The 18,030-nt window shown below is 55.4% G+C and overlaps 2 protein-coding genes across 2 annotated transcripts in view; both read right to left on the bottom strand.

The window, feature by feature from the left end:
- Positions 1–115: 115 nt before the first annotated feature.
- On the bottom strand, positions 116–15,849 carry PTPRH (protein tyrosine phosphatase receptor type H). Its single transcript, XM_059382714.1, has 15 exons — positions 15,164–15,849; positions 14,294–14,327; positions 13,825–14,088; positions 11,633–11,932; positions 11,033–11,299; positions 8,960–9,038; positions 8,795–8,842; positions 4,234–4,324; positions 3,676–3,766; positions 3,384–3,460; positions 3,164–3,298; positions 2,733–2,855; positions 2,394–2,554; positions 809–944; positions 116–722 (listed from the first exon to the last, which is right to left on the bottom strand). Exons 1-15 carry the CDS (start codon positions 15,212–15,214, stop codon positions 612–614), a joined length of 1,968 nt encoding a protein of 655 aa, XP_059238697.1. The 5' UTR covers positions 15,215–15,849; the 3' UTR covers positions 116–611.
- A 590-nt stretch (positions 15,850–16,439) lies between these two features.
- The window catches only part of LOC132005894 (receptor-type tyrosine-protein phosphatase H-like), a 5,874-nt gene continuing 4,283 nt past the window's right edge, over positions 16,440–18,030 (bottom strand). Inside the window, 2 exon segments of the mRNA XM_059383405.1 lie at positions 16,440–17,561; positions 17,895–18,030. The exon segment at positions 17,895–18,030 is cut by the window's right edge and continues 235 nt beyond it. Coding sequence (XP_059239388.1) covers positions 17,056–17,561; positions 17,895–18,030 — 642 coding nt within the window. The 3' untranslated portion in view covers positions 16,440–17,055.

Consider the following 18,030-nt stretch of genomic DNA (forward strand, 5'->3'; position numbering starts at 1 on the left):
GGTCCCTCTGGCTTCTCTCCCAGGACATTAGCCTCAGGACCTGAACATCAGGAATCCAGCCCTTCTCCCACCCCAGACCCAGAAATCCACTATAGCAAGCGTCTCTGGAGAGAATAGTGATTTAATAAATTATGGGATAGAAGAGAAAATATGTACAAGCAGTGGGGTGCAGGGAAATCTCAGATACTAGGAGCCTGATTTGGTTTCTGGAATAAAACATGGGTCGATCCTGCCTGCCCTTGCTCCTGGGGTCACTAGAATTCCAGACTCTAATTTCTTCCTTCCTCAGAATCCATCTTCTTTCTCAAAGACCCTGCAGCCTGAGCCCCCAGTCTCCTCCTCCATCAAAGAAGAAGGAAATCCTAGCTCCCATCCGTCCTTCCTCAGAGGAAGTCCAGGATACATGAATACTTGGATAACCAGGATACCTGCTCCCACCTGTCCTTCATCCTCCATGGAAGTAGTTTAGGCTGCCAGGCCTCTTCTCCCCCTGCAAGACCCCAGAGTCTGGGACCCCAGCCCTGTGCTGTCCCAGGACTCCAGGAACCTGGGCTGAAGTGGGGGTCCAGACTTCGAGTCTAGCCGGTCTGGCATCTCAGCCCTCTTGAGGCTCAGACATTCTCATACAGCGGGTTCTCATATGCAACCCCATTGTCTGTTGGGACTCGGCCTGACTGCTGGAGAAACCGTAGGATGCAGTGGTGCAGGAAGACATACTGGGCCTGGGGAGGGACACAGGGCAGGGGGGTGAGCCTTGACCTCCTCCCTCCCGAAGCCCCAGGCCTTATGCCCTCAGGAGCCCCATCACCTCAGTCTGCACCATCAGAGGCCGGCTTTCCCTCATCTTCTGCACGTAGCTGAAGGGCCCCACACGTTGATCCCGGTCCAGCTGCCTCAGTAGGACGTCCAGGGCAATAAGGGTACCCGTGCGGCCCACACCAGCACTAGACAGGAACAAGAAGGGGTCAGGTCACAGGGAGGGGAATCTTGGCTGACCAGAGGGATCTGTGTTTGAGCACCCAAGATCGGGGTATTATTCGGCAAGACAGTGTTCTGCGGGGGGTGGATATAGTGTAAGTGGGGGTTATTGAGTAGAGTGAAAAGCCACTGTGAGTGATTAGGCCTGGAGTTCCATCTCTCTGCCAGGCCCTGCCTCAAGTGCCTGACATACCCTTTACACTTCCCCCAGCCATGAGAAGTTGGAGCTGCCAGCATACCCATTTCAGGGATGGGAAAATGGAGGGGGAGTGACATGAGGTCACTTGTCTGTCCTGGGTCACTTAGACAATAAATCACAGAGCTGAATTTCACACTCAAGAAAAGGAACTCCCAAGCTGATTATTAAAAAAACAAACAAACCAACAACAACAACAAAAAGAAAACAATTCAGTGGCATTTAGGACATTCACAATGCTGTGGGACTGCCAGATCTAATTAGTTCCTAGACACTTCCATCTCCCCAGAAGGAGACCCTGTGCCCATTGAGCAGTCGCTCCCCCAGCTCCCTTGTCCCCAGCCCCTGGTAAGCATTGAGTTGTCTTCTGGCTCTGGAGAGGTTCCCATCCTGGACATCTTCTGCAAGTGGGATCAGATGACGTGGGACCTTCTGTGTCTGGCTTCTCTCACTCACCATCAGGTTTTCAAGATTCCTCCACAACCTCGAACGAATCAGTACTTCATTCCTTTTTATGGTTCAAGTTAATCCCTGTGACCAGTCTGTACCAGTCCCCTCTGTACCTCAGGGGAGGGAGGGCTGACCCCCTGTTGGGGACACCTCCAAGGGGTGCTCTCCAGGGACAGAGCAGGTGTTGGGACACACTTCAGCACAGAGTTTAAGAGTGCCAGCCCAGGCATCAGTTCGGCCACTTCCAACTGGCCTTGAACCCAAGACTTCAGCTGTCTGACTGGGCTTCCCCAGCTTTGCAGCGGGGAGGAACCCCTTTTGGTCATGAGGTTGCCCTGCAGACCAGGGAGAGCGAGGCTGTCCCTGCAGCCAGAGTCCCATTTCAGAGGCTGTCTGCCCCTCTGGAGCGTGCTCCTTGATCCCCCCCAGAACCTCATCTCAGAGGCATCAAGCTCAGTATCAGGAGAATGGCGACAGGTGAGGTCCTGGACAGCGTTGGAGGTGTTCCAAATGCTTCTCAAAACCGCTGGGTGCTCACCCCTCCTGCTCTTCACCCCTCCCTCCCTTGTCCCCACCACTGTGTTCCCTTCCTTGACCTTTCTGCCTGGCTTTCCAGTCCTGTCACCCCAACCTCCTGTCCCTCTACCTCACTGCCCCTTTGCTTCTGCCTCTGTGTCCTCCATCCTTGCCTCCTCTCTCCCATCTGCAGAGATGCCCGAGGACCCACTGACCCATGTTCCTGACTCCCCTCACATGAGGAGGTCCTCACCTGCAGTGCACAATGGGGGGGCCTCCCTCCGCGGTCTGGTCCAGCCACTGCCGCAGCACCTTCCGGAAGGCCAGCATGGGGTCTGTGGAGTGGGGGACGCCATGGTCTGGCCAAGTCATGTAATGGAACTGTCGCACAGGCAGCGTTTTCTGCTCTTGCACCTAGAGTGAGGGTGGGTTGGGGAGGGAGAGAGTTGGGGGGGGGGCGTCTGTGGGCACACTGTGGTCCCCTGGGAGAGTGACAGAGGGCTTGGCTTCGGGAGGGGCTCAGAGGCACAGAACAGGTGTGAGGGGAGGAATGGACCGTCAGGATGGGGCTGGCCAGTTACCACAGACTCACGTGCTGGAGCGTCAGGTCTCGGACTGTCCAGTCCTCCAGCACCTCCTCACCCTCCAGCGTCACTTGGAGGTGCCCATGTGTGCAAGGCTTGGCGTCAAGAGGCCAGTAATGTTCACACTTCACCTGGGGGCAAACTGGGAGGTCAGAGAATAGGAGGCCCCAGACAACCCATCCGCTGCCCGTCTACACTGGGGCACTTGCATTCGGTGCCTAATGAGGAGGTAAGACCCCAGCACAGCTGGGGTCCATTAATCCCAGCCAGGGGGACCCCTCCCTTCTCCAGGTCAGTGGGTTATATGAACCAAGGGATGTGCTGGGGCAACCAGAAGAGGCTGCCATCTTATGGCAGGGACTCAGCGAGGTCTGGGTCAGGGTGGATGGTGGGATCTGTGTCTGAGCCAGCGGGGTGGGTTGGAGCTCAGGGCTCTCACTTGGGCAGATTCCACACAGTTGGTCAGCATGACGAGGGTGCGGCTCTGCTGCTCCCACACCAGGCGCCAGAAGTCACCCACCGTCTGGGGCAGGGGGCCCTGCGTTGCGATGAACTCCTGGGGGTTCTCGAGACCCTGGTAGAGGGAAACAGGCTCCAGTCCCTCCCATCTCGGCGTCACCCAGGCCCAGCACCCTTTTGGCTCTGGACCACCACCTTACAGGCATGAAGCTGGCGTTGATGTAGTCAGAGCCTGGTTCCTCCTGGATGGCTTTCAGGGGCACACGGGACCAGTCATCTGGGGGGAGAGGCCAAGGTTAGTGAAGCAGAGAGGAGCATGTGGGGGGAGAGACCCAGGGACAGAAGTCATGCAGACGGCAGACAGGCACTGGGAACTCTAAGAGGGACCGGGTGCCCACTTCTCAGGGGCAGGAGCTTGGTGTCCCCTAGGGGATAAGGGGTGGGGGACTGGTGTTGACAAAGTCATGAAATCAGCAGAGGCCGAAGACTCACAGGGGAGCACGTTTCTGTAACGGTTCTTGGTGCTGTTTTCAGGAGCCAGGGCCACTGTTTGAGACTGGCTGTAGGTCTCCAGAGCCAATTGCTGGAGGCAGAGGCAGAGGGGAGGTGAGCGTACATCGGAATCTCTCCACCTTCCCCTGCAGGTACCCCATTCAGCACCACCCCACTCACCCCCACGCCCTGGAATTCTCTAGCACCCACAAAAATAAAGCACCACCCCACTCACCCCACGCCCTGGAATTCTCTAGCACCCACAAAAATAAAAGATGCATACCCCCATCCCCTCAGAGCACTTGGGAGGATTTGGGGAATAGTGGGGGCTGGAGAGGTAGGAGAGAGAAAGGGGAAAACCCTTTCAGAGGAAAACAAAGGTGCTCCTCCAGGACTGACCTGAGGGCCCATCACAGTGTAAGATTTCGAGGATGCAAAAACAGAAGCTCTTGTTTGCATCAGCGAACAAAACAGGTGCCCTACTTTAGTTTCAGCCCAAAGGGTGTGAGGAGGTCTGAGCTCCGGGGGAGGCGGGGGACACTGGGGCTTCCCGCCCACCTGGTACTCCTCCTCAAAGCCAAAATTGCTGTCCTTCTCATTTTTCCTGACATGGTCAGCAAAGTCTTCCGCCAGGATGTCCTCTGAGAAGCTGTGGGAAAGGGGCAGAATTTAAGCTCCTCCAGTTCTGTGATCTTGGAAAGAGAGAGAAGCCCCCCTCTTTTTTTTTTTCCTCGTTATTATGTTTCTTTCTTTCTTTCTTTCTTAATTTGATAGAGAGAGGGAACACAGCAGGGGGAATGGGAAAGGGAGAAGCAGGCTTCCCACTGAGCAGGGAGCCTGATGCGGGGCTCGATCCCAGGACCCTGGGATCATGAACTGAGCTGAAGGCAGACGCTTAACCACTGAGCCACCCGGGTGTCCCTTGTTGTGTGTTTCTTAGAATCCCCAGGACCTGTTCATCTTATCATCTTATAACCGGAAGTTTGCACCTTCCGATCCCTCTCACCCAACTCGCCAGCCCCCCTTCCTCTGCCTCTGGCCATTACCCTCTGGTCTCAGTTTCTATGAATTCAGTTTTGTTTTTTTAAACTTCAAATACGAGTGATGTCATGCAGAATTTCTCTTCCTCTGTCTGACTTATCTCACTTAGTGTCATGTCCTCAGGATCTGCTCCTCATGTTACCAATGTCAGGATTTCCTTCCTTTTTAGGGCTGTATCATACTCCGTTGCATTACACCACATTTTCCGTATGCACTCACCCATGAGTGGCCGCTCAGGGTCTCCGAATCTTGCCAGCACACATAAGGCTGCAGGGAATGTGGGGACCCACATACCTCATCAAGAGAGTGGTCCCGGGGCACCTGGGTGGCTCAGTGGGTTAAAGCCTCTCCCTTCAGCCCAGGTCATGATCTCAGGGTCCTGGGGTTGAGCACTGCATCGGGCTCTCTGCTCAGCGGGGAGCCTGCTTCCCCCCCTTCTCTCTCCACCTGCCTCTCTGCCTACTTGTGATCTCTGTCTGTCAACTAAGTAGGTGAAATCTTTAAAAAAAAAAAAAAAAAAGAGAGAGAGAGAGAGAGAACAGTCCCGTTTCCTGCACACGGATACTCAGAAGGGGACGTGCTGGGTCAAAACGGTGTGTTTGATTTACAGTCCCACTCCCAAGCAGGAAGTGGGGTCTTGAAAGGACAAGTGTGCCCCCAGGTTCATACCAACATTATTCAAAGAATAAAGGCAGAAGCAGCCCGGAGTCCACTATCTTTCATTCCCCGCTCACTCACTCAACACTGCGTTCATCGGCAAAACACGGATGGACAAAACGGCATCTGTGCACTGGAATATTGTCTTGCCTTAAAAAGGAAGGACATTCTGGGGGTCCCTGGGAGGCTCACTTGGTTAAGTGTCTTCCCTGGGCTCGGGTCATGATCCCGGGGTCCTGGGATTGGCATTGGGCTCCCTGTTCAGTGGGGAACCTGCTTCTCCTCCTTCTGCAGTTTTCCCTGCTTGTGCTCTCTCACTCTCTTTCTCAAATTAATAAATAAAATCTTTCAAAAAGAAAGGTTATTCCGACTGAGGCTACACCATGATGAGTCTGGAGAACATGATGCTGAGTGAGATAAGCCGGCCACAGAAGGACAAATACTGATGAGTCACTTCAATGAGGTCCCTAGAGCTGTCGGATTCATAGACAGAAGGCGGACGGTGCAGCCAGGCGCTGGGGCAGGGGAGGAGGGAGGGCATTTCATGGGGGCAGAGTTTCAGTTCTACAAGACGGAATGTTCCGTGGACGGACAGGGGTGATGTTTATACCACAGCGTAAACGTCCTTACAGCCACGGAACTGGACACCCAGAGACAGGTACGACGGCAAATGCTATGTTATGTGTAACTGACCACAATTAAAGTCATTTTTAATTATAAAAAGGAAAAACGTGCTTTTTCTCCCATTTCGGGCCACTCTGCGTCTCCCGGGTTCCAATTCGTTCCAACCTCTCCAGCATCAGTCCCTCCTCCTCGTCTGCATTTCTGCCTCTTTCCCTTTAGCTAGTAAACGCTAGTAATCTCTCGTCTATATGAACAAAAAGGCTTTTGACTCATGGGGCCCCAGCTGCAGCCCCCTCCTGCTCCTCTCCCTGCAGGACAGCTTTAGAAACCCTGTCTCGACCCAGTTTGGGGACCCTGGCTGGGGGCCAGTGTGTCCCATGTCTTGAGCTGTGGTTAAACCCACACACACACCACCTCCTCCATGGGGTCTCACGCTCTGGGCCACTGAGCACCTGCCCTCGGCCCCCAGGGGCAGCCCCTGTGCCCCAGAGCTCAGCGAAGTGATTCCCTCCGAGCCTGTCAGCCTGCTGTTGCCCACTCCTTCCCACAGAAACCATGATCGAGGCTCTTGCCCGCCTTACCCCCAGCTCCCCTCTTTCCTGGTTGAGCTGGGTGCTTCCCTGTGTGGCCCTGAGGGCTATCCTGTGCCCCCCTCTCTTGGGATCTGGGAGTCTCATAGCCTGTGTTTTCAGTGGTGGTCATCTCTCCACCCTTTGGCTTTATTGCACCTAAACAGCAACAAAACGTGTTCAGACAGCTCTGCTGGTTGAACTTTCCCAAGGCCTTCTCCAAGGGTCTGCAGCATTGCTCCATGGGGGAAGGACATCTTCTCCCAGAGTCCCGCAATCTCATTTGCCTCCTGCTCTCTAATTCCAAAGGCCACCTCTCAGGCGGTCCTTGGGGAGACTGCTCAGCAGCGTGTAGCCCCGCCCACCACTCCTCCCTTCCTCTTGGACCCCCTCCCCTGCTGCCACCACCCCCAGGCCCCTGGCCGCTGCATCTCCCTCTCCTCCATGGGCCCCTCTTCCTGCATCCACGAGACAAAATGGATGGCCCTGAGGGTCCATCTCCAAGCCCATCTTCTCACTGCACACTCACCAAACTCTTATAGGACTTGGCCTGCTCCCAAGGCTTCCCTTTTGAGCTCTACACTTCTGATTCCAAAATCCTACACTAGTTCCTCCTGCCGCTCTCCTGAGCTTCCTATCGGTGTGCTCCCCGGCCCCCGCCTCCTGAAACCTGCACCTGACGCCCGGGAGGGTTATCACGAGGACATCAGGACACAGATACGGAAGTTGCAACGTGCTCAAAGTAGAGAGAGGGCCAGGCTTGTGACCCAGTGACTGCCTAGACTCATGACTTGTCACCGATGCTGTAGAGGGAGGTGGGGAGAAGTCAGCTTTACCAGGGGTGGGACGCAAGCCAGAACAGCTTCTACAGCAAGGGACGCACTGGACATCACCTTTCCCCACACCCCATGCATCTGCCTCTTACGCCCCTGCCTCAGTTCACACTTCCTTTTTCGTCCAGCCCGTCTCGGCTGGTCTCCCAGCTTCGCGTCTCTCCTCTGTCAGTCCCTAGGGATCATTCTAACACAGAGTCGACTCAGAGTGATGAAAACACTTGCACAAAGCTTCTCTTGAACTGTCTGTCCAGCCGCCCCATCAGAGGCATCTCTGCGTGGAGGTCGCCCAAACAGCTCAAACTTGAACGTGTCCATAGCTGAGCTGCTGATACTCTCCCCTGAACCTGCCCCTAGAGTCACTCCCTCTTAAGCAAAGGCGACTCCCATCTTCCTGCGGCCCAGGCTGAATTCGCTGGGCTCACCCTCGAGCCCTCTCTGGCTCCCACACCACACGCCCATTCTTGAGCCAGACCTGCTATTCAAACACTCAGACCATATCTCGAATATGACTACCTCTGACCATTTCCTGGTCCAAGACAATCGTCTCTTGTTTGGGTTATTACATACCACTTCCTCTGTCTCTTGACTCTCGCCTTTGCTTATAAATAGGTTAGATTGGGTCACTGAGTCTATTCAAAGTCCTCCAAAAACTCCTATCTCAGAGTAAAATCAAACTCCTCACTTGTATCTGAAAGGCCCTAGCTGATCTGGTCCCACCTGATACCCCTCTGACCTCATGTCCTACGCTACCCTCTTCACCACCTTCCTCAGTCTCAGGACTGACCAACATTCTCGAAACACTGCCAGTAGGCCCCTGCCAAGGGGCCTTTGCCCTTCCTGGTCCCGCTGCCTGGAATGCCCTTTCCCAAGACATGCACGTGAGTCTGTGCACAAATGACTTCCTCTTAGTCATCTTCTTAGTCCAGCTTTTCCTCGACACCCATCTACAATCTTCTCTAACTTCAACACCCGATCTAAAATATTCTTCTACCCTTTCTATCCCCACCTCTTGCTCTATTCTCTATTGTGAGAGTCACAACCACTAGGATCTTGTTAATTAAGGACTTCTCGTGCTCAAATGCAAGCTCCATGAGGGCAGGAATCTTTCTTTAATTCACTGTGCCCTCAGCCCCTAGAAGAGCGCCTACACGTAAGAGGTGTTCAGCGAGTGTGTTGTTGGATACATGAGATCCCAGAGCTGGAACCGGGACCGCCTCCAAAGCCTTCGGCCCGGGGTATGGGAAGCATGAAGGCTTGTGATCCTTGGCGCAGAGGGCACTGTGTGCGAGGGTTCACTGAGCCCACCCTCTGACCTCTCCGGTGACCAGCAAACACCCCTTGATTTGACCTGACAGTGATCCTTCCAGATGTTCCCCAGCACCTTCTGCTTACCTGAAGACCAGACCCCTGGGTGCTGGTTCCCTCTGGCTCTTCTCATGCCTGGAAAAAAGACATTGCAGTGGGAGGCCCAGGGTGTCAGACCAGAATCAGGGGCCCTTATACTCCCCCTGGGCCCCGCCCCTTCAGGTGGTCAGTGAGCCCCATGCAGAATCCTACCTCTTCTTCAGGAAGAAAATCAGCAGACCCACGGGGATGAGAAACAGGGTGACACCAACAATGGCTCCCACAATGGCCCCTGGGGGAGGGGGCGTGGGGACCTGTTAGAGTCGACCTCATCTACTAGCACCCTGTCTCTCCTGCCTCCATCCTGGCCCGGACTGTGACCAGTGGGCCTGCAGGGCAGGTGCGAGGACAGCAAGGCAGAGGGAGAAAGCCTCTGGATAGAGCCCCACCTCCCACCCAGCCTTCTCCTGGAGCCTGTCCAAAGACATCATTTGCTTGGGCAGCCTGGTTGCCGGAGTAACTCAGCCCCACCTCGGCCTACTCTAATCGTCCTCAGCGAGGGCGCTTTGCCCGCAGAGAGCACATCACCAATGTCTGGAGACACTGAGGCTTGTCACGACTGGAGTGGTGGTGCACTAGCATCCAGCAGGGGGAGGCTGGGGTACTGCTCGAAATCCTATAATGCACAGGACAAAGAATGATCCGTCCCCAAAAGCCAATAGTGCCAAGGTCGGGAAGCCACTGTCCAGCATTGATTGCATTCCAGGTTTTCCCCAGCATGGAGGCTTGTCTTCTCCAAGGTTCTGTTTGCTAGCAGAAGGGCTCGCCCGCGATGGTGGGGCCGACGTTCTGGGTCCAGGACTCTCACGGGCACAGATCTCCTGGGAGCTGTCCTTGCACACCTGGTCTTGGCACAGACTCCAGCCCGCAGCCTGCCTCCATCAGCCTCGGGGGCCCTAGACTGCAGCTTCCCAATAGTCTCCGTGACTAGGACCTGTCAACAGGCCTGGTAGGTTCTGACACAGCCTGGTGGGGAGGCCATTCCCCTCATGGACCTGGTCCCCCACAGACCTTGCTTGCTAAGCAAGAGACCCTCCCCAGCAGTAGGGCTCAGAGAAGCCCAGGAGTGACTAGCATCTACTTAGCCTTGCCCTGACCTGCCATCTCTCCCCAGATCACAGACCCAATCTTATAAGAGGTCCTGATTCACAGGAAGAGACTGAGAGAGCACAGCGAAGCCTAGCGCCACGGTCAAAGGTAAACCATCAGAGATTTCCGGAGTAAGAGGTTCAGACTTCCCCAAAATACCCCAGTGATGAGCAAAAAATGGTGTAACCACCTTGGAAAAAATATTGGCGGTGCTCCAAAGGATAAACACAGAGTCGCCCATCTGATCCCATGATGGGTCCTCTGGGTATATACCCAAGAGAAGTAAAGACATGCATCTGCACAGAATCACATACATGAATGTTCATAGCAGACTTACTCGTAACAGCCAAAATGTGGAAACCACCCAACGGCTCCATCCCCAGACAAATAGATAAACAAAATGTGGTCTCTCGATACAATGGAATATTACTGGGCGAAAAGAAGGGAACATATCACCAACACGTGCTACAACATGGATGGACCTTAGAAACGTTCTTCCAGGTGAGAAAAGCCAGCCACGGAAGACCACATATTGCTTGACTGTGTTTTTAGGAACTATCTTCAACGAGGAAATCTTCAGAGACAAAAGGTGAATTTGAGATTCCCTAGGCTAGGTTGCTGGGAAAATGGGGAAATCAAGGGATGATGGCTTAAGGGGGTGACCTTTCTTGGGTGAGTAAGGAAAATGTTCCATGTGAAGGAAATGGGGTGGCACAGTCCCACGGACATTCTGGAACCCTGAGCTGTGTACTTTAAGTGGGTGCATTGGATGATATGTGAATTATGTCACAACAAAGCTGTTTGAAAGAAGGCAGAGGGCGCCTGGGTGGCTCAGTGGGTTACGCTGCTGCCTTCGGCTCAGGTCATGATCTTGGGGTCCTGGGATCGAGTCCTGCATGGGGCTCTCTGCTCAGCAGGGAGCCTGCTTCCCTCTCTCTCTCTCTCTCTCTGCCTGCCTCTCCATCTACTTGTGATCTCTCTTTGCCAAATGAATAAAATATTAAAAAAAAAAGAAAGAAAGAAGGCAGAAAGCAAAGCAAACAGAAAAACACACAGGACCCCTTAGGCAACGGAGACTGCTTCCAGCAGAGCCTAACCGGGTCCCTGTAGCTCCCATCCCCATGGGGCTCTGCTCACCTGAGTTCTCAGTGCGACAGGTCACAGAGGCAGACGGGGCCCTCATTCCATCCCAGATGGTCGTGACAATGGCTGGGTAGGACTGGGCCGGCCAGAGACCCCACACAGACACCCTCTTCCCACAGGACGACCTGTTCTGAGAGTCCTGCTGTCCACCCACCTGCAACTCAAAGGCCTCATAGCCTCCTCCGGGGCAGGACCAGGTCAAGACGACCCCGTGGCCCCCAGAGATGCTGATGCAGGAGGTGATGGTGACCGGGCTTGGGGCTGGGAGGAGAGGACAGGAGAAGTCAGTAGGAGCCATATGGGGGGGCTTTCTACCACCCCCCACTTCCCACGTATGGTGCCAATTCTCTGAGAACTAGCCCATCCTTTCCTTCCCAGAACCAAAATCCCTCTTCATGTCTCATAGTCTGTCCTCCTCAAAGGGACACACAACAGACCCTTCAAACTACAACTCCCATGAGCCCTGTATGCTCTGTATCACTTCAGCTTATGAAGCTATGACCCCATGACCTCATGGGATTTGGAGTCCACTCACCGCCCACTGCCCCCAGGTCTGACTGAGGTCCCTACCGGGTAGAAGGGGCCCCAACTCACCTGTGGATTCAAGGAGGCCCTGTGCAGAACTGGCCACGTTGCTCCTCTCTGCCCACACGCTGAAGTTGTACAGAGTCCCGGGTTTCAGGGCCTGAACCTCATAGTAGGTGTGATTCGTCTCTCGTGTCTGGTTGGCATGATGTCCTCGGGGGTCATGGTGTCCTTGGGGATGTTCCCCAGCAGCCCACTGGACCCAGTATGTGTATGCCTGAGAGTGGGGGTCTGTGGGGGACTTCCATCGCAGGGTGATAGAGCTATTGGTCTGAGCTTCCTTGTGCAGATCCATGACCCTGTTGGGAGCTGACACATGGCCACAGAAGCTCAAGGGGCTGTATGGTCAAGGACCCTCCATCCCGAGCCTGCTCACATCCCCTGATTGCTCAGTCATCAGATGAGTCCACTTCCTAGAAAGTGTGAACCACAGAAAAGAGGCCAGGCAGGGACCAAGATCCCCCAGGGCCTCTCTGCCCTGAGTCTTCAGCCCTGGGTCCCACCCATCACCTTTCTCAACACTGTCTTCCCAAGGAGCAGCTTGAGGCAGGGTCCTTCCTTACTTCTGGACACTCCTTTCTAGACAGAGCAGAGCTGTTGATCTCAGTCTTCTTAGCCCAAATGGCCGAAGACTAAAAGTTGCAGGTTCCATCCACCCACAGTGAACCTAGCTCTTGGGATAATCCTGGTTCCCATCTCACACTTGGGGCTGGCCATGTATAGGCTGAGAGACGGGTCCCTTTGGGTTCAGCCAATACAGTGGGACAAGTGTGTGCACTTCTCAGTGTGCACTTGTCCTCTTCTGGCTTTGTTGGTTCCCGAGGGGTGGTGCTGGGTGGTTAGGGACTCTCTTCCTACCCAAAGACATCCTCATAATTAGAAATCCCTGGCTGCTGAGGACAGACTCCTCCTAGAAGCAGACCTACAAGCTCAAGGTCCAGTGACGCTAGGTGGGGTCGCCAAAGTCTCCCCAGTCCCCTCCTTCCCCCATCTCCACAGTACTGGGTCTGTCTAGACCCAGCCTGAGTCTGATCAGTGGCTTCTGTGAGTGTCCTGATGTCACTGCTGACCCCATTCCTCTCCGCCTGGACAGTGAAGGTGTACAAGCTCCCAGCTTCCAGCTGCTCCAGTGTGATCCTCGTATCTGAAGTGTTAGAGACCCTGGTATCCTGAGTGTTAATGACCATAGTGCCCTCTATGACCCACGAGACCCAGTAGGTGTAGGAAGGATGATCTGGGCCCACGGGAGCTGTCCAGCTCAAGGTGAGGGAGCTGTTGGTCCGGTTCTGTATCCTGAGACTTGTCACTACATTGGGAACTGGCAGAAGGAGCAGAGAGTCAGAGTGCCCAGTCCCTGGTCCACAAGAGCCAGAACACAGCCTCCCTGTGCAGCCAGACTTGTCAAGGAGCACTTCCTAGACATGGGACCCAGGGAGGGCTGGACACCTGCAGCCCTAAGCTCAGCGGCAACCTCTAGAAAGGCCTGTCCCCAGGAATGGCCACAACTCTCCTGCCAACTCAGGGTTTGGGTCTGGCTCAATGAGGTCACAGAGACGGTGGCTGGACCCCAGAACCAGAGGAGATGTCACCTTGGCCAGTTCTTAACCTCTTATCAAAACAGAGAGTGGGCGCTGATGCTTGTCCTCTGTGGAGCTGCTGAGGCTCTATCCGGAGCAAGGCACTGCATTCCTTTCAGCCCACGCAGAGATTTTGTATGAGGTCTCAGTTTGGGGTCCCTCCACTGTGCAACTGAAGTCAGCTGAGTGTCGGGTCGCAGTTCTGTCTCCCTCTCCAGTCCACTGGACCCAGTGCGCATCGTCCTGAAGGCCAGGGCCAGAGGCACCTCCCAGATCAGGGTGAGGGAGCTGATGGTCTGAGCCCCACCTTCAAGACTGTGACACATCTGGGGACCAGGAGAAGACTCAAGGGGCTGGAGTAGTGTCCACATTCCACACCCCTAATCTCCCACGGCCAGGGACACTTGCCTGTGCTCCCTACACAGCCCTGGCAGCTAAGTCTTATGGTCTGCATAAGGGATCCTAGACCCTGACTAGTCCCAACTCAGAACCTGGGATGTTCTTTCTTCATCTCCTACTCCACAAGACCAAGGAGACGTGGGCTAGTGTCAGCTCCACTGTCCTGTCAGCTCTCCAAACCGACCTGTCCCCCCACCAAGAACAGGAGCGGTGGCTGCCTCTCACCTGTGCTGACATTGCAAGTCTCCTGGGAGCTGCGGGTTCCATTTAGCTCCACCCACACAGCAAACTGGTACCAGGACCCGGGCTGCAGTCCGTCCACAAGGACGCTGGTGTTGTCCGTGCTTTTGTTCCCAGGTGTGCCGGTACCCTCCCATTGGATCCTGTACAGGTAGTGCTGAGAGGCCGTGCCATCTGGCTCTGTCCAGCCCAGGGTGATGGAACTGTTGGTCTGGTCCTTCACGCTCAGGTTTCTGACGGGCTTGGGGACTGAGATTCGGGAAGGAGAGCCCATTTTGAGCCGGGAGCAGCATTGTGCCGCTCTTGGCCCGAGTCCAGTAATGACCACGTTCATCAACACCGGTCACGAATCACCCTTCCCTCCCTGAGACCACCCCCCCCCCCACCAGAGCTCCGGGGTATTCAGTGCACCCTCCCCTCCGTGTAAGGGATACACTCAGCAGGGGTCACTCACCAGTTGCCCAGGACCCTGTCCAGCTGCACAGGCCCTGGAGAGAACCCAGAGGGAAGAGTCAGATTCAGAGTCTCATCTCCCTGACCCAGGGGAGACTGTGGTGCTGGGAGGGCCCAGTCAGTGACCCTCCCGTGCTCTGTCCCCACCCTGAGCATTTCTGTGCCTGAGGGAGAGGGGGGACACAGGGAGTTGTCTCCATCCCCAGACTCGGCTCTAACAAAGGTCACCCCAATGGCCCTCTGTCTTTTCTGGGTGCGTATGTGTTGGGATCAGAAAGAAGAGTGTGGCAGGGGTGGGACTCGGGGAAGCCAGAAGCTGGAGTCAGCTCTACCCATAAGGTCAGACAGACATATACCTAATGGTTACACTTCCTGAAAAATACCACCTTGGAAGACTCCACACAGGAGAGCAATCAACAGGGTGGGAAACGGAGAGGATACAGAGGTTGGGAGCCAGCAGCCAGACACCTGGTCTGAAGGAGGAGAGGGCTGGGGGCCTAGACTCAGAGTCTGAGGGAGGAGGAGCTGGAGGCCTGGGCTCCTGGGTCTGAGGGAGGAGAGGGCTGGGGGCCTGGACTCCTGGGTCTGAGGGAGGAGAGGGCTGGGGGTCTGCACTCCTGGGTCTGAGGGAGGAGGGGCTGGGGGTCTGGACTCCTGGTCTGAGGGAAGACGGCACTGGTGGCCGGGACTCCTGGGTCTTTGTGAGCAAACCTGAGTCTTGCCAGAAAGTAGAGTTCCTTCTCACAGTGGATGATCTGTTATGAGAGCTCAGGTGTGTCTGACAACCCACAGGCCTGCTTCCTTCTCCAGGAGACCTTCAGCCACTACTCCCTCAGGGCCTAGCCCCCTGTCCTTGTCTGCAAGCACTCACCAGCAGCACCAGGCTCCCCCAGGCCTCAAGGCTCCCTCTGGTCCTCTTCATGTCTCCTGTCTCTGGTCACTGCCGAAGGACTCAGATGCCCTGGCCCCGACCTTTCACCTGCTGGACTTTAAACGCAAGAATTTCCCCTTTCTGAGCTGCACGATGAGGCCACAGACCAGGGCTGGAAGGGAGGAGGAGGAAGTGGAGGCTCCCAGCCCCGCCCCCAGGCCTCAGCTCTGGTCCTGGGCCTGGATGCCCCTGCTTCCCCGGCCATGGGGTCTCCCCTCCAGCTCCTGCCTTGCCTTATACTTTCCCACAAAAATGGCCTGGATATGGGGCTGTTCCCCACTCCTGTGTGAATGCACAGCACAGGTCCTGGGCGGTCAGATCTGAAGGCAGACCCAGGAGAGAAACACCCCCCCTTCTGTGTCTCAAGTGGGGCAGGCTGGATCTAAACCCATGGGCTGTTGTAGGCTCTGCCGTGGACCCAGGCCTTGTCACCTCTCCCTGCCTCCACACACCCAGCAGCCCTCCCTAAATGAGCCAAGTTCACTCCCGCCTGCCTCCCGGCCTTTGCATATGTGGGCTCCCTGCCAGACACATGTTTTTACCTTCCTCCCCAAGTAAGGACCTCATTCCCACTCCTCCCCTGGGACGCAGTCCAACAGGGACTACACTGGGGTGGATGTCTTTTTAGCCCCGGCAAGACTCTGGGCTATATCTGTCACACACACCAGGCGGTCACTGTTTGCTTATGCACCTTGCCCGTTCTACCTGTGACCTTGAACATGTGGCTTCAATGCACAGTGACTCAAATTCACTACAAAAAAAAAAAAAAAAAAAGGCTATAACCCCTTATAAATATGCTGTGAATAATAGATGAGTTTGTACATACAAAATCTTAGAATGAGGACTTTTAACACGCTTGAATCATTGCCCCGTCCCTCAGACCTCCAGTGTCCAGATGGGCTTCTTGGGGTATTTGGGGGACTTACTTATATGCACACGTGGCTTCCTTCGCTTCACGGGCAAGAACACGAGTCTTGGAATCACACGCCCACCTCTACGTCCCTCCCACTAACTGCCCGTGGGACCTTCCACTCATCTAAACCCTCTGTGTCTCTGTCTTCATGATTTTCAAATGGAATCAGAGACACTGTCTACAGATGGAGAGCGGCTGACTGCTTCTGCCCTGTTCTGGGGTCACAGGCATTGCTGGGTCTCCTAAATGGTAAAAGCCCACCCTTTCTCCATCTCTGTGACAAATACAACCCACCTCAAGGAGCCGTCGTGAGTTATAGCGAGGGGACACGTACGCATGGGTGACCCACGGCTGAGCCCCAAATCGCCCCAACTGGAGGGCCGTAGACAACCATGAACACATCCTCTCTCCCGAGTTCTGTGTGCGAGGGTCAAGCGGCGACCCAGCTGGGCAGTTCTGGCTAGGGAGGAGGATTCCAGGATGTCAGCAGGGGCTGCAGGGTCCAAAGGCTTCCGGCCACAGCTGGGGAACTGCCTGGCAGGAGGGTTTGCGGGCGCGGCTGCTGGTGGGAGGCCTCAGGTCTTCCCCTCATGCCTCATGCACGGGACATCTGGGCGCCCACCCAGCGCGCTCCCAGCTGTCCCTGGAGTGAATGGTCCGAGAGAGAGAACAAGACGGAAGGCACACACCATCGCTGCTGGGACATCCTACTCGTTAAACCACCTGCCTCTCTCATGTGGGAGGGACTGCACAGGAGCCTGAAAGCCGGGACGCGTGGATCATAGGGGTCATCTCGGACGCAGGCCACAGCCCCACTGTGCCCACAGAGTGGTCATGTTGTAGGCAAGGCCTTATCTACCACTTTCTGTCCTACGTGTGACAAAGTGGGAAGCAGGGATAGGCGGCTAATAACGCTCTGTCACTCGCTCTGGGAGCCTCTCCGGGCTTCGACACCATCCCCACCCAGAGGAGGAAGAGGGACTCGATGTTGAGTCCCTGGCCTCTCATCTCCTGTTTCTTCTGTGATGAGACTGATGACAAAGGTGTCCCCAGGGTACCAAGTACATTTGCACCTTCCCCATCTCCAGTGACCATGGCCTTGGCAGTGGGGTTCAGCTAGCTCTTCATTCCAGGCTCCCATCCCCGTGGGGCTCTGCTCACCTATGTTCGTGGTGGCAGTCACAGAGGCAGACGGGGCCCTCATTCCATCCCAGATGGTCGTGACAATGGCTGGGTAGGACTGGGCCGGCCAGAGACCCCACACAGACACCCTCTTCCCACAGGACGACCTGTTCTGAGAGTCCTGCTGTCCACCCACCTGCAACTCAAAGGCCTCATAGCCTCCTCCGGGGCAGGACCAGGTCAAGACGACCCCGTGGCCCCCAGAGATGCTGATGCAGGAGGTGATGGTGACCGGGCTTGGGGCTGGGAGGAGAGGACAGGAGAAGTCAGTAGGAGCCATATGGGGGGGCTTTCTACCACCCCCCACTTCCCACGTATGGTGCCAATTCTCTGAGAACTAGCCCATCCTTTCCTTCCCAGAACCAAAATCCCTCTTCATGTCTCATAGTCTGTCCTCCTCAAAGGGACACACAACAGACCCTTCAAACTACAACTCCCATGAGCCCTGTATGCTCTGTATCACTTCAGCTTATGAAGCTATGACCCCATGACCTCATGGGATTTGGAGTCCACTCACCGCCCACTGCCCCCAGGTCTGACTGAGGTCCCTACCGGGTAGAAGGGGCCCCAACTCACCTGTGGATTCAAGGAGGCCCTGTGCAGAACTGGCCACGTTGCTCCTCTCTGCCCACACGCTGAAGTTGTACAGAGTCCCGGGTTTCAGGGCCTGAACCTCATAGTAGGTGTGATTCGTCTCTCGTGTCTGGTTGGC

This window comes from Mustela nigripes, chromosome 17 (genome assembly GCF_022355385.1).
Source record: "Mustela nigripes isolate SB6536 chromosome 17, MUSNIG.SB6536, whole genome shotgun sequence".
Classification (NCBI taxonomy): domain Eukaryota; kingdom Metazoa; phylum Chordata; class Mammalia; order Carnivora; family Mustelidae; genus Mustela; species Mustela nigripes.

Excerpts from the sequence above, each read along its gene's own strand:
- PTPRH (XM_059382714.1), bottom strand. The coding sequence starts at position 15,214 with ATGAAGAGGACCAGAGGGAGCCTTGAGGCCTGGGGGAGCCTGGTGCTG. Across the intron at positions 3,767-4,233 it reads GCTTTGAGGAGGAGTACCAG|CAATTGGCTCTGGAGACCTA; the intron begins GTGGGCGGGAAG and ends CTCTGCCTCCAG. Across the intron at positions 2,555-2,732 it reads GAGACCTGACGCTCCAGCAC|GTGCAAGAGCAGAAAACGCT; the intron begins GTGAGTCTGTGG and ends CCCTCACTCTAG.